Here is a 22,243-nt window from a genome sequence, read left to right on the forward strand (position 1 = left end):
CATGGGTTGAAGAGTCATGTGATAAAAATGTAAACACCTCGAACATGTGATTAAAATGCTTTCCCCCACTACAACAAAATGAACTCAACGACAATTATGTGATGTTTATTATTACCTTGTGTCCTTCACGGGAGGCAGGAGGGAGAGTGGTATAGAAACCAAGGAGGTAATGAGACTGCTCCAACACATCTAAGTATAAAAACATACCACCAGAATATACATATTTACATTATTTCCAAACTGTATTTTTATTTCCAAACACAAGTTTTGTGTCAGTCTAAGACAGTCTTTCAATTTCTAAAAAAAAAAAATTCAACAAATTACATGAAAATCGCTAATTCTAAAAAAGAAAAACATCTTTACCTTATAAGGATCAAAAAGTCCAGTGGTGCTGGCATTTGAAAAATCTGTGGCGTACTCAGAACCTAAATTCACATTGAAAATAGTACATACATTATCAGGTAGCACAAATCAATATCTACTCCAAGTTTATAATCCAGACCTTTGTCTACCCTCAAGTTCATGCCCAAGTACGTGATGCCCGATGCGAAGTCTTCAAAGAGTTTTCACCTGTAACCTTTGGAAACTTTCATAGCTTACACAGCACTTTCATACACAGAGTCATTTTGTGACTCAGACCATAAAGACGACAAAATGGCTTTCTGTCTCTGCTAAGTCTTTCAAAATAAGTTAAAGAAAAAATGATGAAAGCAGCTTAGAGATACCAAATAACTACTGCTTATATCCACGTGCAATAGATTTGTGCATGAAATTAAGTCTTACCACTCTTTTTCTTTTTTTAATTTTATGATAGAATTTCATAGGCTCTGGAATTTCCCTTCTCTTCTCCCAGAGTCTTACCACTCGAGAGTAAGACTGTTACCAATTCTTATAAACCTTTATATATATGTTTTATATATATATATTATTATATATAAGTTATATATTATATATTACTTATACATACTATTATGAATTACTAATATATCACACATTACTTATATAATACATGTTTGTCTTATAAACATTTATATGTGTTAGTTTATATATTATGTTACTTATATAATATATACGTTTATCTTTCAAACATATATACATATCTTTAAAAAATGTGTATAGATATTTGAAAGGAACAGAGATACAGGGAGACACAGATAATCCATCACTGGTTCATTCACCAAGTGGTAGGAACTGCTGGGACAGGGCTAGGCCAAAGTCAGGTGCCTAAAGATTCATCCAAGTCTCCCACAAACATGCAAGGATTCAAACATTTGGGCCACCCTCCTCTGCTTTTCCCAGCCCATTAGCAGGAAGCTGCACTGGAAGTGTAACAACTGGGACAACTGATGACTATATGGGATGTCAGTGACTCAGGCAGTAGCTTTAGCTGCTATTCCACAACGCCAGTGCCAACCCAGTTCTTATATAAGAGACTTCATCATAATTTTAAATTCACTTTCTTCAACAAATCTAACAAAACCCAGCTTTTCCGCATATGTGCAGAAAAGGCTATCAAAGAAAAGTACAGGGCATGCCACAATGGCCCAAGTTAAACCCTTGCCTTACACATGCCAGAATTCCATGAGTGCCAGTTCATGTCTCAGCTGCTTCATTTCCCATCCAGCTCCCTCCTTGTGGCCTTGGGAAAGCAGTCAAGGACAGCCCAAAACCTTGGGACCCAGAACACACATGGGAGACCTGGAAGAAGCTCCTGGCTCCTGGTTTCGGATTGTGTCTCAGTTCTGGTTGTTGTGGCCACTTGGGGAGTTAGCCAATTGGTAGATCTTTCTCTCCTTCTCTCTCTCCGTGAATCTGCCTTTCCAAATAAAATAAATAAGTCTTCAGGAGAAAAAAAAAGGAAAGCCTGGCATGATAGCATAGTGGTTAAAGTCCTCACTTTGCAAGCCAGGATCCTACATGCCCGCCAGTTCTAATCCCGGCAGCTCCACTTCCCATGCAGCTCCCTGTTTGTGGCCCGGGAAAGCAGTCAAGGACGGCCCAAAGCCTTGGGACCCTGCAGCCACGTGGGAGACCTGGAAGAGGTTCCTGGCTTCGGTTTGGCTCAACTGTGGCCATTGTGGCTGCTTGGGGAGTGAATCATCGGATGGAAGATCTTCCTCTCTGTCTCTCCTCCTCTCTATATATACGCCTTTCCAATAAAAATAAATCTTGGATAAGAAAGCTATGGTTCATTTACTCCACGGACTACTACTATTCAGCTATTAAAAAACAAAACAAAACAAAACAAAAAAAAACAAAATGCAGCTCTTTGTAGCCAAATGGGCCCAACTAAAAATAAATAAATCTTAAAAAAAAAAAGAAAGAAAAATACACATACAGGAAAGGAGGAAATGATGCAAAAAGGACCTTCTAGCATTTTACTTAAATCTTCCTGCGCATTCAAGTTTTAGTTGCCTAAGACAGATCTATCAGGTTACACTTACCTTTGGTGAGCTTATGTAACAACCAGGTGTCGATAGTTCCGAAGCAACAATTGCCTTCTTCAGCTGCCTTTTGCACCTTGAAAATATGAACAGCATAAAATTGAGGAGGATCAAGATGGAGGAATAGGGTAAGGACACGTGTCAATGGACGGAAAAACATTTCAACAGGATAAAGCAGAGAGGACATACTCAAGGAAATAGGAGAGGACAGGACAACAGCAGAGGGGTACCTGGAGACTGACAGACATGGGAAAGCAGCAGTCACAACGGTGTGGTATTGCAGTGACTGATACTCCAGCAGCATTCAGCTAACAGCAATCTGAACTCCACCAGCAGCCGGAACTTCACCAGCAACCAAGTGGGAATGGATTTTCACTGGGAGCTTGGGAGGTGAACGCTGATAAAGAACTGTCCGTCCTGCTGGTCCATTTGATTTGACCAGGAGCAGAGACAGAGCAGCAGATCCCAGACAGGCAGTGTGAGAACAGGGTAGATTTCATAGCCCACTCAGCCCCCTAGAGCTGAATTGGGCGCCATTTTGCAAAAAGGAAGAAAGGGCAAGGGAAAGGACTGAGCATGTGCTGAACTGGGAGTGAACTCATTTCTGACTCAGTGAACTGCATCAAGGTGACATTCTACAGGTTCCACCCAAGACAGGTCTGGGTAGCCTTAGGACCTGATGGCCAGTAGATCAAGAACTCTAGTAGTGGTGGTACGTCAGGCACCATTTTGCACACTATGGCAACAGCTTAGGGCTGCAGGGGATAACAGTGAACTGCACATGTGCTGATCTCATGAGAATGCGCTGAGTTCAGCGAATTGAACTGGTCCTAACAGGAAAATAATACCAAATGTGGCATCATACCACTCAAAATAGGTCCGTGTGGCACCCAGACCTAACATCCAACAGGTTCCGACAAGATCAGCACCACCAACAACCTAATTATATAGGACATCTGGTGTCTCTCTAATCCTGGGACCTACTCCAACCAGAAGTGGGAGAAAGGTTGCAGAGACAACGGTGCAGCCTCAGCACGGTATCACAGGAGGTGGAGAGTGGTGAGCCAGGAGCTGGGGCTGTGGAGATCACAGTGGAACTCTGTCATAGGAACCCAGACCTGGAACTCGCTGGAGGTTGTGGCACAAGTGGCTGCAAGCAAAAAGTTGTGTACCAACTGCAATAAGTAAAATCGCATTGTAGACCTGTGGGTGACACAGCTTAGAAACCTGCCCCAAGGAGAAGAATCTGATAACCAGAAGTACAATGACCAAGAGCAAAAGAAGAGACAAAGGCACAATGAATATTACTGAAAACTCCCCTGCAAAGGAGCAAAACCATATGCCAATTTCAGAGTTAACTGAGGAAGACATCGAGAAAATGGGACACACAGAATTCATAAAACTCATTTTAAAGCTTTTGATCAAGAATGAGAAATGCATACAACAGTTCAAAGAATTTAAGGAAGCAATAAAGCAAATCAAGGCTGATATATCAGAAATTAAGAACACAGTAGAGCAAATTAAAAGCTCAGTGGAGAGTCTCCAAAATAGAATGAAGCAAGCAGAACAAAGAATCTCAGAATTGGAAAATATATCCTGTCATCAGGGGGAAGCAAATAAAAAGCTGGAAGCAGAGCTGGATCAGGCCAAGAAAAGTATTCAAGAATTGAAAGACACTATTAAGAGGCCAAATATAAGAATTATGGGAGTCCCAGAAGGTACAGAAAGAGAAGCTGAGTTTGCAAATATATTTAATGAAATAATAAAGGAAAATTTCTCTAATCTGGAGAAAGAATTGGGAAACAACATCCAGGGAGGGGCACAGAACTCCCAACAGGCTTGATCAAAAGTGATCTTCACCAAGACACATGATCATCAAGCTCTCTTCAATTGAACATAAGGAAAAGATCCTTGAATGTGATGTGAAAAAATTTAATTGACATATAAAGGAATGCCAATTAAGCTCACAGGAGATCTCTCACAGGAAACTCTACAGGCAAGAAGAGAATGGAGTGACATATTCCAGATTCTAAAAGAAAAGAATTGTCAGCCTAGGATAACATACCCCACAAAGCTTTCTTTCGTCTTTGAAAATGAAATAAAAAGAATTTGCCTCTTTCAAACCTGCCCTACAAATGATACTTCAAGATGTTCTTCTGACAGAGAATAATAATAGCACCAAAACCAAAGGCAAACGGGAAGGACATTCCAGTAAAATGACAACAGAAGACTAAACCAATGAACAACCCATTCCTAAAATGACAGGACCAAAGTACCACCCATACATATTAAACTCTGAATGTAAATGGCCTAAGCTCAATCAAATGTCACAGATTAATAGACTGGATTACAAAACAACATCTATTTATTGTCTAGAAGAGACACACTTCACCAACAAAAATCAGCGGAAACTATATTGCATGGGTTTTGTTATTTTCTGTTGGTTTCATCTCTTCAAAACACTTTCTTCTGATTAAATCATTCAATGACTCGTAGATCATACAGCAGCATCGTTTTCTTCAAGAAGGTTCTTGATTTTCATTTCTTTAGCTACACGTTAGGCATTTTTTAGCATGTTATTTAATTTCATGGTGTTGCTAATTTCTTTTTTGTCCCGGAAGTTGATTTTGTTTTTTGGCTTTTCATTTAAGGGGATGTATAGTAGCTGTGTAATGGAGACTGTCATATCTAGTAACATGTCATTTAAATTCATGGCATTGTAAATTTCTATTTTTCTTTTTATTGTTCATTTTGTATTATGACTTTTCATTTAAGGGGATGTACAGTAGCTGTAAAATGGAGACTAACATCCGGATGTGAGGATACAATGTAGTATGCATTTCTACTTCCAGACAAAGATAGACTTGCAATGAAACTGTGTGCTATATCTTGACAATAGGATGCTGGACTCTCTGCCATTGTCCATGCCCGCAATGACAGACATATGACTGAGTATGAAGAACAATATGTTAGTGATGATATAGAGGAACTAGGTGGGGGGGGGGAGAACTGGGGAGGGGACAAGGGAAAAGCCAGGAGCCTATGGAACTGTATCATAAAATAATAATAATAATAAAATGTTAAAAAAAGAAAATATGAACAGCATAAAATCAATTCAAGAAGGTTGTTATCAAGTGCATGATTAAATGTGCAGTGTTTTTATATCCCATTTTACAAGATATACTATACTCCTTTTAGCGTATATAGTATGTACCTATACTAATTAGTGCATGTTTTTTATTATTTCATAAAACATTTATTTTTGAAGTCTACAAATGGTCAAATTGTAAAATAATGACAATATGAAGTATTAAACAATGTTTTAATTTTTTTTACTCAAGTCTACTTTGTTTTGCTTTCTTTAAACGAATACATGGAAGGAAGCAAAACTCCTTTTAACTCCAAATTCAATGTTTGAGTATTTTTGCAATTTTGAGCACATCAAACAGCAGAAGCAATTCACTTTCTTCAATACTTTATATCCACTCAGTGTTTAGCAATTACTTAACTTCACAATGTTCTGTCACACACATGGCCCACCTAAGTAATGAAAATAATAAAACTACATGTAAGCCAAGTCAATAGCACTTATAAGGTTAAATATAACACAGCAACTACACTTGTACACATATGCATTAGGCTCTTCTAGAAATAACCCAGAAATAAGATTTGTTTAAAACCAAGGTCCTTACGTACAAGGAAAAATTTTGATAAAAGAACCTGGTCTACAGTTTTAACAAATAAAGGAGGAAAGGGGAGTATGTTTATATGGTTGATGATATTTGAGACAAACACATTTGCTATTCTGTAACAAACTGGTTTCCTACCTCAAGAGCTCATTTGCAGGCTTGCCAGGCATTCTGTTACTCACCCATTAAGTTTCCTTACATAAAACATACACTTACATTTATAGTAACAACATAATTTTATATTGCTATTCAATTTTACAAGGAGCAAACATTAGAACAAAAAATCGGTAAAGCCACACTGACCATCTATAGCGTTCAGCCATCTCAATACTCCTGAAAATTGGGGGTAAAATGAACCACTGATGAACAGTATTTAAAGAGCAATGTATTCTCTTGCGTGATTTACAAAATAAGCAAAATCCAATCATCTTCCATGGAAAAGGTCACAATATTTGAAAATTAGGAATTTCTGGAAGCTGATTTTTATCAAAGTGGTAATCCAAGCCATCAGGTGGGAATAAATTCTAAACTCACACTTACTTGCATCACCTCAGTTTCATAATCCAATAAATGACATAAAACACAAACAATGAAAACAGCATCATATAGCACAAAAGCTTTGTTTGGCTTCCTCTGGATAAAATTTTTAGTTTTCCCACAGTTTTACCTAGAAACCCTGTTGTAGAATCAAACTGTGAGTCCATTTCAGCTAGTAATTTATTTTGATGTTTAACTTGATGGCCTGTTTCAATGGACAGGGATTTGATAGCACTGACATTGCTCCTCAGACTTTCACTGAGTCTCTCGTTCTCCTTCTCACAGGTGCTATACCCGCTGCCAGCGTAGCCGTAGCTGCCAGAGGGGACTCCTTCACCCAGGCCTGCACGCCTCATCCTGCCTGAGCAGGGAGGAAGAAGGCAGGCGGGGGTGGAGTGTCTAGGAAAGGGCCAGAGGCCACCCGGGGCCGTGCCTTCCATCCTGGGGCCCCCACCAAGCACCAACTTCTTCACCACAAGCACAATGACAATAGTCTGTGTATATGTAATAATTTACTTCCATTTTGATAAAACTAATGTATACATAGGAAAATAATTCCTGAGATTTTTTTTCTTTTTTAGAGATTTAATTAAATAATAATTAAATTAAAGGAGTTACAGAGCGAGGCGCGGAGGAAGAAATTTTTCATCTGCTGATCGCTCCCCAAAGGTAGCAATGGCTAAAACTTGGTAGGGCTGCAGCTGGGAGCCAGGAGCTTCTTCTGAGTCTCCCATGTGGGTGCAGGATCCAAGGCCTTGGACCATCCTCTGCTGGTTTCCCAGGCACTAGCAGCAAGTTGGATGGGAAGTAGAGCAGCTGGGACTTGAACTGGCACCTATGTTGGTGCTGCAGGCAAAGGATTGCCTGGCTACACCACCACACCAAACCCCTCAGAGTATACTCCAAATGATTCTATGCAATTATTACAGGGCTTCAGGTTTAGTGGGGGTGGGGGACTTCAATTGTCTGTGTAGTATTTCTGAAAAGCCTTAGTTTTAACTAGAAGTGTATTACTTTTATGGTTAAAAACTGGTGACACACACACCTATTTTCAGCACAGACACAAATACACCAGTATAGCTGAAAGCAGGGGCAGCACAGTGTGGCTCTCAGGCCAAACCCAGTACAGTGCCTTTGCTTGTGCACAAAGGTAAGAATGGTTTTCAAATTTTTTAATGGTTAAAAATATAAAGGCATGATACTCACTGTCCATAAACAAGGCCTCACCAGAACTCAGTGGTGCCCTTTCACCCAGAGATTACCCTGGCTGCTTTCCTACAATAGTTTTGACAAAAAAAAAAAAAAAAAAAAAAAGCTGTGACAAAAACCTGCAGCACTAAAATATCACTCTCTGGCATTTGGACAAAGAGAAAAAAAAAATTCCAATCCTTAGGCCTAAGCATGTCAAGAGAAACAAAAGCATGGAAACCTCTTTAAGGGGCCAGCACTGCAGCACAACACATCACCTGTGCAAGTGGCATCCCACATGGGCACATTTTCAAATCCCAGCTGCTCTGCTTCTGATCCAGCTCACAGCTTACGGTCTTGGGAGGCAGTGGAGGATGGTTCTAGTGCTTGGGGCCCCTATACCGATGTGGGAGACCTGGAAGAGGCGCCTGTTTCTGGCTTTGGACTGGTTTAGCCATGACCATGGTAGTCATCTGGGAAGTAATTTTAGGGAGGAGCATAGCGAGGAGTACCTTGAAGGTACTACGTTCACAAAGAGCACTAAATTTAAAAGGTACTAAATTCATTTGTCTAATCCAAAAAATACTTATGAGCCAGGCCTTCTGACAAGAGCTAGTGTTTTGTGAAGTTAGAGGGGAGTAGAGAGTGGATTCAGGACTCCCTAAGGTAGAAAAATCAAGGCCAATCCTCCTCCTACTCCTATTTAGGACTCCAAATGGCTCTGTCCTAAGAGTAAGGGTAAACTAGAAGGGAATGAAGTACAATTCAGATTTAAATCATTTCAGGTATTAAGATTAAGATGATCTGCTGTCTGGAAGAGGGGAAGAAACAAACATAATTTCTAGAGCAAAATAGCATTAAGTTAAGATTCTCATCATTTTTTTTAAAAGTTATTTATTTTTATAAGAAAGGTAGAGTTAGAGAAAAAAAAAGACAGAAAATCTTCCATCTGCTGGTTCACTCCCCAAATGGCTACAAAGACCAGAGATGAGCCATCCAAAGTCAGGAGCTGCTTCTGGGTCTTCCATATGGGCGGAGGAGCCCAAGAATTGGGGCCATCCTCTACTGCTTTCCCAGGCCATCAGCAGGGAGCTGATTGGAAAGCAGAGCAGCTAGGACACAAACCAGCACCTGTATAGGGTGCTTGTGCTTAAAGGTGGAGGATTAGCAAAATGAGACATCACGCCAGCCCCAAGATTCTCATAATTCCCAACCACAGATTTTCAAATATGTCCCACAAACTAATAACCAGGTACTAAATGAGAATAAGGAGGGAGATGGGAATGGGAAAAAAGGAAAGCCAATGGCAGCTATAGATATTAGAATTAATATTCAACAAACATTCTGATAATGACAGAGGTATATTAATTACAGAACTAAAAATTTAAGAAGTTAACAGATTTGGAAGATAGAACAGGGGAAAAATACCTAGAATGAAGCACAAACGTATAGGCAATACATAAAAAAAGGTTAAAGACCCAGGAAACTGAATAAGAAGGCCTAATGTGTATATGCACAGCTAGCGCTGTGTCCAGGTCTTGCATCAAGGGATTCAACCAACCACGAATCAAAATACTCAATGACACCAGTGCAGTGGCACAGCAAGTTCATCTTTTGCCTGTGGCATCAGCATCCTTTTTGGGAGCTGGTTCTAGTCCTGGCTGCTCCACTTCCCATCCAGTTCCCTGATAACGGCTTGAGAAAGCAGTGGAGGATGGTCCAACGTTTTGGGATCCTGCACTCATCTGGGAGACCAGTAAGAAGCTCCTGGCTTCTGACTTCCTGACCAGCCTAGCTCTGGACATCGCAATCATTTGGGGAGTGATCTCTTCCTCTGCAACTGACTTGCAAGTAAACTAAATCTTTGAAAATTTTTCATAAACACATGGCGGGCCCGGCACCGTGGCCTAGCAGCTAAAGTCCTCGCCTTGAATGCCCGGGATCCCATATGGGTGCCATTTCTAATCCCGACAGCTCCATTTCGCATCCAGCTCCCTGCTTGTGGCGTGGGAAAGCAGTCAAAGACAGCCCAAAGCCTTGGGACCCTTCACCCGCGTGGGAGACCTGGAAGAGGTTCCTGGATCCTGGCTTTGGATCGGCATAGCATTGGCCGTTGTGCTCACTTGGGGAGTGAATCATTGGACGGAAGATCTTCCCCTCTGTCTCTCCTCCTCTCTGTATATCTGACTTTGTAATGAAAATTTTAAAAAACCTTAAAAAGAAAAACCCAAATGGCATCTCTACTGGAGAATATAGAGCATTTTTGGTCACTATTCTGTAAAGAATATAAGGTAACAACTGCTTCCATGGCATTTAAACTGCATTTAGCATTAGAGATAATCTGGTATCTGAAAGGAGAGGATTGCCATACGTTACATGTAGATACGCCAGCTTTTTTTTTTTTTTTTAAGATTTACTTATTTTTTATTTGAAAGGCAAAAGAACAGAATAGAGAGAGAGAGAGAGAGAGAGATGTTTCAACTGCTGGGTCACTCCCCAAATGGTCACAACAGTCTGAACTGATCTGAAGGCAGAATTTGAGTCTTCTTCCTGTTCTCCCACGTGGGTGCAGGATCTAAGGGCTTTCACTGCTTTCCTAGTTCCACTCCCAGGGAGCTGGATCGGAAGCAGAAGAGCTGGGACTCAAACTGGTATCCTTATAACATGCTGACACCCCAGGCAGAGGCTTAAACTAATATACCACAGCAGCATGCTTCACTCAAGATTAAGTATAGACTCATGGAAGAGACACAGTAGGTATCATTATGGGTTCAGAATAGGAAATTATTTCCTCCAAATGATGACAACAACAACAAAAATGAGAAGTACATATTAAGACTGATAAACTACATTGCCTTAAAATTAATAACATTTTTAAGAAGAAATAATTAAGAGAGCTTAGAGGCAGAGGACAAATGAAGAAAATACCTGTAATAAATATAAAGCAAAAACAACATCCAATTTCATTATGATACTCACAATAATAATAATAATAAAAACACATCATCCAGAATTGTAAGAAATACACAAGGAAAAAAAAAACTTTTGAATGCACATGATAAAATCCAGTTTCCTGTTTGCTGTGTAAGAAGTCTGAAGCTGTCTCTCCCATCTGTATAAGAAAAAAGGTGAGGGCCCGGCGTGGTGGCACAGTGGTTAAGGTCCTCGCCTTGCACGCCCGGGATCCCATATGGCCGCCGGTTCTATCCCAGCAGCCCCGCTTCCCTTCCAGCTCCCTGCCTGCGGCCTGGGAAAGCAGTCAAGGACGGCCCAAGGCTTTGGGACCCTGCACCCGCATGGGAGACCCAGAAGAGGCTCCTGGCTTTGGATCGGCATAGCATCAGCCATTGCGCTCACTTGGGGAGTGAATCATCGGACGGAAGATCTTCCTCTCTGTCTCTCCTCTCTGTATATCTACCTTTCCAATAAAAAAAAAGAAAGAAAAAGAAAAAAAAAAAAGGTGAGTGAAGTGAGAAAAAAAATTAGCAACTCTTCTTAGAGAGCTAATGTGTCCAGGACAAAAGCCACCAAAACAAAAACAAACAAACAAATGAACAACAGTTGAATATAGAGAATAATGGGTTACCAGGAACTGGAATCTGGTAGGAAAACATCGCCAGCAGCAGATCAACTGCTGGAGAGACTAAACTGTGGCCTAGGTTTAAAGACTAAAAACAAACAAAACCCTAGAGGCCCAAACTTACAGAAATTCAATACTCTTTTGAGTTACCTCGAGGAGCTCCACCAGTTTCTGCTGAATCGTGAAGAAGAGTCAAAGAAGCACAGAGGGGGAGTGTGCTTCTGGCAAGGAAAAGGGAAAAGTGTGTCTTCAAAGTGGGCTCTATGGAGGGAGGTGGGGGGGATGGATACCTTTTTTTTTTTTTTTTTTTTTTTTTTTTGTAACAGTCTAACTGAGGCAGGGGCAGGAGCAAGTCTCCTCTAACATTCCTGTCCGAGCTTACAGAGCAGAAAGTGGGGCGGGTGCCTGGGCTAGTCCTTAAGCTGCTGGCTGCAATGCCTGCCTCCTTTTATCAGAGTGCCTGGGTTAGTCTTGGCTCATCTCCCCATTTCATCTTCCTGCTAATGCGAACATCCTGTGAGACAGGAATGATGACTAAGTAGTTGCAGCCCTGTCACTCATGTGGAAAAGCCAGACGGAGGTTCCAGTTCCCAGTTTTGAACTGGCCCAGGCCTGGCACAGTGCAGGCCCTTAAAGGAGTGATCCAGCAGGTGGGAGCATTGTGTGTCTCCTCGCCTCTCAAATACAGGATGATGGACTGTTTTGCCCCTGCACAAACTTCATCTCCTCAACAGCACTGCTGAATTAAAAGGTTACAGCGCAAAGCACTGCCAGCTCCAGGCTGTGTAAAGAAGTCTCCAGGGAAATCCAGAGATGACAGAGGAGATACAAGTAAGATGATGTGAGGGAATACAACACAACTCCCAGTGAGATCCAACATAAAACTTCAGTCGAAAAGCCTGGGTCTCAGTTCCTATCACCCAGTACATCATGTACAGCTTGGGACAAAAACAAACAAAAATCAGAAGGCAAGAAAATCTAGTTTGAAGGAACAAAGCAAGCACAGAACCAGAATCAGGCATGGCAGGTATTTTGTTGTTGTTTTAAATTTTGAATAAGGAACTCTAAATGGTTGTGGTTAGTATAGTAAAAATCCTAATAAAAGAAATTAACATGATGCAAGAACAGAAGGGTAGCAGAGGGATGGAAATTCTCAGAAAGAAAAAGGAAATATTACAAATCAAAAGTACTACTACAGAAATGACGAAAGCTTATGGGCTCATCAGTAGACTAGACATAGTAAAAAATAAACATGACCATGCCACTATATCTGTTTTAAAAAATGTCAATCAAACTTTCTATACTAAAAAGTATAGGGGGGAGGTAATAAAGAGTATTTATGAACTGCATGATAATGCAAGAAGTAATAGAAAGACTTTTTATTTACTAATACTGCATGTATAAATCATTATAACTACTTTGGAAAAGTGTTTTGGCACTATTAACTGGAGGTGAGGATTATGTATGCAAACTCATACTCTAAAAGTTCATCTCTTTGTACAAGCAGATGCATTATAACAACCCAAAACAAAAGGAACTCAAATGTACATCCTCAAAACAAATAAATTATGGTAAAATAAGACTAAACAGTAAATGTTAAAGATTGTTAGTTTACACACAGTATATTACACAAATACGTTGACACAAAGGAATTTGAGACAAAAGATACAATTCCATCTTGTGGTTGAAAACATATTCAAAATTAAAGTATGGAAATAAGAAATAAACACATAAATTATAACACACAAATTATAAAAGCAGAAAGAAAATGTAATATTTAGTTATTAGTGTCCTAATTTTGATGCAAGTGATATCACACAGGAACTGACTATACAGTACAGCATAGAGTGGTTCATTTGTGGTGTGTTCACCTTTATAGATGCATTAGAACATAATAAACAGGTTTAAAAAAATGAATCATATAAAGGCACCTTGTCTTCCATTCCAATATATGGTGGACACAATTTTCCCTCCAATAGCCAATTACTATCTTTATTCCTTGAACATTTTCTATCCCCTGGTCTTTATCTTGTTTCTGCACACAGTCTTTCCTTACCTCTTTTATATTCTGTAAAACCCAGGCCAGTCGCAGAGAAGCATGCTGCGTGGTGAATGTGAACAGATTGGCTCCTAGAAGTCGTTTACTTCTAGTGAAAAAATGAAGCACTCGGCAAGAACTGTGTATCAGCTGTTAAAGAAAAATGCATTTTAACAAAATGTGTTTAATGAGGTATGCTGTTTCTATATCAATTCTATGCACAAATAAAAAAAATATAGAAAACAAGTCACTGAACTTCTTTTGTTAGTGTTATCAACACATTAGAAAATCAAGTACTGCAAAATGATCCAGCATGGACAAATCTATATTGTAACATATGAAAATTAACATATGTTAACTCCTTTGACCATAAAAGTCTTTCAAAATTTTACCTGTCTACTTATTTTTAACTATGGAAGTAGGGGAACTCAGTCAAGGAAGAAGGCTCATTTGCTGCACTCTTATTTTTTTGAGACAGGTACACCTAAGTCTACCAGCCGTACAGAAGGATCAGTTCACTGCTATTCAAATAATTATTATAAAAAGCTGCTAGCAGACCTTTCAGAGGGAGAGAATATTTTCCATCCATTGGTTCGCCCCCTGGATGGCTACATCAGCCAGCGCTGGACCAGGCCAAAACCAGGAACCGGGAGCCTCCTCCGGGTCTCCCACATGAATGGCAGGGGCCCAAACACTTGAGCTACCTTCTTTTTTATTTTAATTTTTTAGATTTCTATTTATAATTTTTAATTTTATGGTATAATTCTTTAGCATCTGGGATCCACCCCTCCAAATTCCCACCCCCCATTGATTTTCCCCATAGTGTTACAACAGTAAACAGTATAGTCCTTCATAAGGAGTTATAATTCCATCAATTTATTATTTAAGTGTGCCTGCACATTGCTGGTACAAACAATGTCAGAAAGTCCAGCATCCCATTGTCTAGATATGCCCAACAGTTTCACTGGGAGTCCATCCTTGATTTGAAAGTAGGGATGCGTGCTGCATTGTATCTTCACATCTGGATATGGTAGTCTCTATTGCTCCATCACTACACACTCCCTTAAATGAGAAGCCACAAAACAAAGTCAACAACAGGTATGAAGTTAAAAAAAAAAAAAAGAAGAAATACAGCACCATGGAGTCGAAAAAATGCACTGAATAACTAACAAAAGGGTGACAAAAAGAAAACACAACTGCTTCTTGGGTAAAATGATGCCACCATGTGATCCTTGAGTCAGCGATGAATTTGACAAGAGAAAAGAAAGTATTTGGAAGAAATAAAAACAAAATCAAAAACATCAAAACACATGGGATGCAGCAAAATTGAGCCATCTTCTGATGCTTTTCCCAGGACATGAACAGAGAGCTGCATTGGAAATGGAACAGGTGGGACATGAACCAGCATCCATATGGGATGTTGGCATTGCAGATGGTGCCTTTATCCGTTACACACAACAATGGTTTCCTAAGTACACATTCTGAACCCATTGTGTTACTATTACTTTTTCCAAAGGGTTATTATTTGTCATTTCTTAATATCTATTGGAAAAACATATGAAGATCATAATCCAGTCTTTCTTTTTACTTTAGTCAAAATGATATAATATGGCATAGGAATAAGGGGTTATAGTTATACACGTCTTGGCTTTTTATAGTAATCTTTTTCTTTCTAGGTTGACTTTTTTTGAGCTAACAGGTTCAAATTATACAATATTTTTAAAATCAATTGGTGAAGTTTTAAATGTTTCCAAAGCTATATACTATTCCAAAGGATGTAAATTTATCACTTCCCTTTTTAAAATCACCATGATAAAATCTTATATATGCTTTTGAAATTAGAACATTTTTAAATAGAGGACAGATGAACAGCTGCAAGGAGTTAGAGATAAGAGAGAACAAAATCATGTAAAAGAGAGCTGGATGTGGTTAGGAAAAACCAACACAAGCAATCCTTATGAGGATGGAATTGGTCAGCATGTTACATGTGATGATGGCTACATGAACCCATACAGATGAAAACACTGTATGGAATTCAACACATATACATGCACATCCAGCAATGGGAACTAACCTTGGCCAAAGCAATCGTCTTGGTACCAACTCTGACAGGTACTTGAGAGACATTTCCAAGAGCCATTAGTAGCAGGATGAGTGCAAGGCAGGGCCCTTTCATTGTCTGAACAGGACCTGGAGCTGTGTACACTAAACTATGCTTGGTTGCAATTTTCCAGTTATAAGAATCAAAACTTGATGCATATGTCCAATATCAGGCAGACAAACTGATTCAGATGCTTAGTTTTTACCTTGACGTCATGGTTTTACAACAAGATTTGAGAATATGAGGCTTATACTATAAATGTAAATGTATTTAAGGTCATAATTTATTTTCAGAGGGATGTCCCATGAATTCTTGAAAACTAAAATTGTATTCTAAGGTGCAGAAAGCATATAACAGCTTTAAAGTTTACAATTCAGGGTCCATCTGATTTCCTTATGAGAATCTGAAGTTCCTATAATCAATATGAGCCCTTCCTATAAATGACAACTCTCAATATTCATCTTCACAAGTTGTTACAGCAAGATGTATTTTTATATCTTAAACTCATAAAAATAAAGGTCTATATATGTGATATTATGGAAACACTGTGTCATTTATGCATTTTTGCAATATTCTGAGTATACTCATGTTATTTTCATATAAAATTAATGTCTTCAAATGCTTATCAAGTAAATTGACACTCCAGACACTCCTCGGTGTGCCATCGAGTACCAACCAGTACATGAGCTGAGAAGACACTGAGTGACACATTAGAAGTATTAAAATAATCAATATAGCATATGGGTTATAACAACACATATTGTTAGTCTGATCACATCTGAGGAGTTGCAAAGTCATTTTACAACTCAGTGAGCTCACACTCGGGGGTAAAGGATGCCTGTAAGAAGTGACACAAGAGCAGCTAAAGTCCATGCTGTTGCTGTGGTCACCATAATGATGGTTATCAGCAGCCATTTACTGAGGGCCCACTATGTGGCAAGCACAACATTAAGAGCACAGGCAGTTTGTGAGCTCTCTATCTCAATATCCTTTCTCTACTTTTCTAACCAAAGATATTGAAATTTGGTCATTTCACCTTTGTAGGCTATTGTCTTTTCCACTTCATAAAATTGAGACTATAGGGCAGGTGGCTACCTATCTATCTCAATAAACCTTTTTTTTAACTAGAATATATATATATATTAATAATAGTTATTATTATTATTTATCTTTATTTGAAAGGCATTATTTCCCAAAGAGAGGTCTTCCATCCACTGGTTTATATCCTCAAATGGCTACAAAGAGCCAAAGCTTGAGATGAGCTGAAGCCAGGAGTTTCTTTTGGGTCTTCCATGTGTGTACAGGGTCTTAAGGACATGGGCCATCCTCCACTACTTTCACAAGTCATAACCAGGGAGCTGGATCAGAAGCGGAGCAGCTGAGATATGAACTGGTGCCAATACAGGATGCCAGCACCACAGGGCAAATGATTAGCTTGTTGTGTCACCAGCCTGCTCCCCTTTCTCTACTTTTATACACAGAAAGGATGAAAATTTACCATTTCATTCTATTTAGACTATACATTTTGCATGTTTCAAGGACAGAAACATGGATTTTTCACGAACATGTATAACTGGTCCATTCTAAACCCACACCTGGGGAATTTCTTGTGCTACAAGTTTTAAGTACTTCAGTGCACCATGGATGCTGCTGGGTGACAATTACTAGATTTTACTGATATAGACAATGTGTATATATGTGTATTCTTTTCTTAACGCCCATTGAGGGCCATTTACAGGAGAAAACAATATCCAAATCACAGAAGAAAAATATTACCTTCATTAGAAGAGAACTATTCCAAGATTTTACCAGTTCAATAGCTCTTAGGTCTTGCCAACTAATGAAGTTGTGAAAATGATGTCCTGTTTTCCTACGAAAGATGGAAACAGTACTTTGAGACTCAGTATAAATCAAACACTGTATGAAAGATCTGCACAAGAGAAAAAAAAAAATGAGACCAAATTGTAATGTCGAAGTATGACTTAGTTCCACTTTCTAAATGACTTTTCTCTGATTTTATGAACAACAAACTGCACAAAACAAAATAGGGTGCAACCTATAGCATGAAACTTGAGATAAAATTCTATTTGAAACACAACAATGTACATGCCTCTAAAAACAAACATTACTCATGAAAAGGCCTTTGACAATCTGACCTAGAAACATTGGAAAGCAAGCTAAGACACCAACACATCTCCCCTACACTGCATTTGTCAGACAGAATCCTCCATCAGGAAGGCTGAGATACAGCCGGATCCTATTCTACACCTATTAGCTTTGGGATGGGGTTAGCCCCTGGGAACCTGACATAACAAAACTTCCCCAATAAACAAGATCTCATCTCACTCATAGCCAATACTACAATAAAAGTACAGACATACAGAAGAGGGAAAAAACAAAAAAAGCTTTCTTTTGAGGCGTTGGCAAATTGACATTGACATCTGCTGATTTTCAATATTAAACTCAGGCTTCCTTTCTACTCTGTCTCTAGGTCTCCCCATGGAAACATTACCATGTCCAGTTCCCAAAGCTGTCATGCCCTGCCACCCCACTAAGCAATCTAGGCCACATCTTCTCTGATTTCAAACATGTACTTATAAAACAATTTCTGGGAGCTGGGATATAGCTGTGAACAGAGAGACATGGCATCCTCATCCTTATCACTATCCCTTCTACAGGGAAATTGAAATAAATGATCAATTACAACAGGAGCCAGTCCTATGCTGCAGAAATACAAGGTGCTAAGAGTACATTTAACAGGTCAGATCCTCCCCTAGCGCAGGGGTCAGCAACGGCTTCTTTAAGAAATGGCAATAGCTCTAAAGAATGAGCTAGGAATTAAGCAGGACAGTGAACACCTGGACAAAATATGCGATAGATCCAAAGGCAGGATGAAGTATGATATATCAGAACAAGTGAAGGACATTGAACAAAGAGGAGGAAAAGATTCTAAGATAAAGCAGATTATCTCAACCTAAGACCATCTAGAATTCTGATCTCAAGTAATGGCATTTACTCCATCTCTATTACAATAAAAGGAGAAATGAAGGATACCAGAAATAGTATTGTTGTAAATAAAATGTCATAAACCCTTCTCACACCTTACACCCTTCTGCGGCTCTTTATATATTATGTGTCATATGTCCATGATAATTATTTCCATAAGTAATAAATACCACAATAAAGGAAGTATTTGGTATGGTGGGAATACAGAGTAATTCATATACATATAAAACTAAATTCCTAGAGGATAGGCATTTTAAAATAAGAATTTATTTATTACCTGAAAGAGTAACAGAGAAAGGGGCCCGGTACAATGGCTCACTGACTAAATCCTCCCTTTGCAAATGGCATGAACTCATATGGCCACTGGTTCTAATCCCAGCTGCTCCACTGCCAAAACAGCTCCCTAGTTGTGGCCTGGGAAAGCAATTGAGGAAGGCCTAAAGCCTTGGGACCCTGCACCCATGTGGGAGACCAAGAAGAAGCTCCTGGCTCCTGGCATCAAATGGGCACAGTTCCGGCTGTTATAGCCACTTGGGGAATGAACCAGTGCACAGAAGATCTTTCTGTCTCTCCTTTTCTCTGTAAATCTACCTTTTCAAGAAAAATAAATATTTGGGGGAAAAAAAGAGTGACAGAGGGAGAGAGAGAGAGAGACCTTTCATCTGTTTCCTTCCACCTAAAATGTTCACATTGGCAAAAACTGCATGAGGCTGACCTCAGGAGCCAGGATCTGCATTCAGGTCTCCCACATGGATGACAGGAAACCAGGTACTTGAACCAGGACCATGTGTTGTTTCCTGAGGCATGCTAGCAAGAAGCCACATGAGAACAGGAGGCAGGACTCTAATATGGGATGCAGGCAACCCAAGCACAGTTAACTTCACCACAACACCCACTCCAGGGCTGGTATTCTTCTCCCTCCTCAGTCTGAGTTCAGTGATCAGCCCAGTGCCTTGCTCCTGTGAGCCCTGTAACAGTGAGCACATGAATTCCAGCTCGTGTGACTCATGGTTTATATTGCTAATTGGCATGCTCCCTGATCTGAAACTACTTGGCAGATTATGTCCTATGAGACATGTGGATTCAAGAAAGTTTCTGATTTCTTAGAATAAAGGAAGTTCAAAGAGGCAAGATGGAGAAGCTATCACTTAGAGTTACTTTAGAAAGAAGGCTTAACACAACATTCATTCAATACTGGCAATAAAAGCGTAACTTGAATATGAAGAAAACTCAAGGATTGAAAAAAGTTAATATAAAACCGGAGCTCCCTAATCTAGAGGGTGAGAGAGAAGAAACAAACAGAAAAGCAAAAGGAAAGTTCAAAGTTTAGATCTCTAACAGCAGCAAGAATCACATTTCTATGGCCAAAAGGACACAAATGCACCATGGACACAAGAGGGGGAAAACTCAACGAGCTAGGAGCAGGCAGGGCCAGCTGGACTGCAGTGAACAATAGATTGTTCTAGAGGAAAGAAGCAGGCTCTTTTTTCTTCAGCTAATGGGAAAGAAGTACTTCCTGCTGGATCAGAGCTGGGCCACTGCTGTGTCTTGGCTGCTCCTTGGGGAGCTTGGAGGCTCTGCCAGCAGCAACAGTGGCTCACTGAGGCCCAGTGAGCTGAATAGAGTTTCACGATTTTCAGGCAAGAGGCAAGAAGTTGCGCGAGTTTTTCTGAAAAATATCCAGCTTTAGTAACTAGAAGCAAAGAAGTGTTTCCAAAACTCCTAAGAGAATATACACACTTCAAAAGATTTAAAAAAAAAAAAAAAGACAGCCAAGAAAACCAACTCGCAGCTAATCACTTAGGAAGAAATCATATTCTTTTATATCAACAGCAACATCAGTGAAGGAAGTGACTCTTCCATGTTTTCTAAAAGGAAGATATGTACCTAGTGCCACAACAGGACACACACTTCATACTACTAAGACCCTCCTGAAATCAGTGATAAGGAAACAATCCCATTGCCAATCAGCTCCTTCATGGAACACTATCCTGCTTCCCTTTCCAATACCATCCACTTCTCAAACTTGTCTTGGTCCTGCCTCGTCAGTGTCTTCTTTCCAGACTCCCCTGAAGTTTCAGAATGGAATTCTGCCCAGCGGTTAAGCTGCCTGCTTAGGATACCCACTTCCCACATCAATTCCTGGTTCCAGACCCTGATTCCAGCTTCCTGCTAATGAAGATGCAAGAGGCAGCAGGTAATAGCGGGTGCTACTCACACAGGGGACATGGGCTGAGTTCCCATTTCACACCCCAGCCCCAGCCGTGGCATGCATTTGGGGAGTGAACCAGTGCATGATATGGTATCTTCTTTTTTGCTCTCTTTTAGGGTCTCAAATAAATAAAGTTAAGGATAAAAGTAGAGTCAGCACTGTAGCATGGCAGGAACAACCACCACAAGCATCCCATGTGGGTGCCAGGTCATGTCCCCAGCTGCTCTACTTTGGATCCAGTTGCCTCCTAATGGCCTAGGGAAAGCAGTGGAGAATGGCCTAAGTATTTGAGCCCCTGCCACCTACTTGGAAGACCTGGAAGAAGTTCTTGGTTCCCAGCTGCACCCTAACCCAACTGCTGCTGTTGTATCATTTGGGGAGTAAACCAGCAAAAAGAAGCACTCTCTCTTTTTCTCTCACTCTGGCTCTCCCTCTCTCCTTCTCTTTCTCTCTTTTTCCCTCCCTTTCTCTTTATAACTCTGACTTTGCAATAAATTAATAAATATTTACATCAGAATATAAAATTCATTTGGGGAAGACACTCACAGTCCCAATCTTCAATCTGCTTCTCTTTTCCCCACATAACTTCTGCCAGAGAACACATCTACTTTCCAATGCTTTGTCCACACCAAAGGTTCTCAAATGGAGTACCACTGGCAACATCTGAAGGCATCTGTGGTTGTCATAATAATGGTGTGGGGTGGGGATAGTGCTGACACCTAGCAGGTAGAGGCCAGAGGTGTTGCTAAACAGATACGGCACAGGCAAGTTTTCAAACAAAGAATAATCTGGTCCCCAAATGACCAGACACCTTGATCTACACAGACAACTTATATCTGTTTCTTCAACTGACATGTATATTCCTATGTTAAGGTGTACCCAAAGTCATTCAGGGAGTGGTACAGGTGGACTACAGAAGCCTCAACCTGAAATGCACTGCCCCCTAAAAACCCAGAGTACCCATTGGCGGGAGATGTTGCACGTCTCTGTTGACATCAGAATGGTGATCCAAAAAACTCTGGGGCATTTCCACATCCACATGTGTAAAACCAGCCACCTGAGTGGCTTCCCTTCTACCCACCACCATCAACACCACCACTTATACCACTGTTTCTCTTAGATTCTTATCATTTCTACCACATCCTCCCAAATGTGCAGGCTGGAAATACTGGTAAACCCACACCAGCCCTCTTGTCAGATCCTGCATGAAAAGCCAACTCCTTGTGAATTCAGTCTTGCTTATCTTCCTCAGAGTCATCCCACATTTCTTTCCCACAGCCCAAGCTCAAGATGTCCTTGGTGGCCCCGTGCTTAACAACAAATACAGTTCTGTTCTGTTCTGTTCTCAAAAAAGAAAAAAAGCAAGTAACACATGCTGAAGGCATTACAAGGATAGTGGAAAGAATAGAGACTGGAGTCAGTAAGAGAATCTGAAATCTTGGTTCTAC

At 40.1% G+C, this 22,243-nt stretch overlaps 2 protein-coding genes across 2 annotated transcripts in view; both read right to left on the minus strand.

The window, feature by feature from the left end:
* Positions 1–22,243, minus strand: part of GK5 (glycerol kinase 5) — an 82,844-nt gene that overhangs the window by 40,670 nt on the left and 19,931 nt on the right. Inside the window, exons 4-8 of the mRNA XM_040974732.1 lie at positions 17,354–17,447; positions 13,495–13,626; positions 2,445–2,520; positions 364–425; positions 116–189 (exon numbers count right to left, since the gene is read on the minus strand). Of these exons, the coding sequence (XP_040830666.1) occupies positions 116–189; positions 364–425; positions 2,445–2,520; positions 13,495–13,626; positions 17,354–17,447 (438 nt within the window). The remainder of the gene's footprint in view (positions 1–115; positions 190–363; positions 426–2,444; positions 2,521–13,494; positions 13,627–17,353; positions 17,448–22,243) is intronic.
* On the minus strand, positions 6,351–7,090 carry LOC121152614 (BET1 homolog). The gene has a single exon (XM_040974733.1). The coding sequence runs from the start codon at positions 7,024–7,026 to the stop codon at positions 6,679–6,681; it is 348 nt and encodes a 115-aa protein (XP_040830667.1). The 5' UTR covers positions 7,027–7,090; the 3' UTR covers positions 6,351–6,678.

Source organism: Ochotona curzoniae, unplaced genomic scaffold, assembly GCF_017591425.1.
Source record: "Ochotona curzoniae isolate NIBS_2020 unplaced genomic scaffold, NIBS_Ocur_1.0 contig_2599, whole genome shotgun sequence".
In the NCBI taxonomy this organism is placed as follows: domain Eukaryota; kingdom Metazoa; phylum Chordata; class Mammalia; order Lagomorpha; family Ochotonidae; genus Ochotona; species Ochotona curzoniae.

What these genes read in the sequence shown, in the direction of transcription:
- LOC121152614 (XM_040974733.1), bottom strand. Translation starts at nt 7,026, where the DNA reads ATGAGGCGTGCAGGCCTGGGTGAAGGAGTCCCCTCTGGCAGCTACGGC.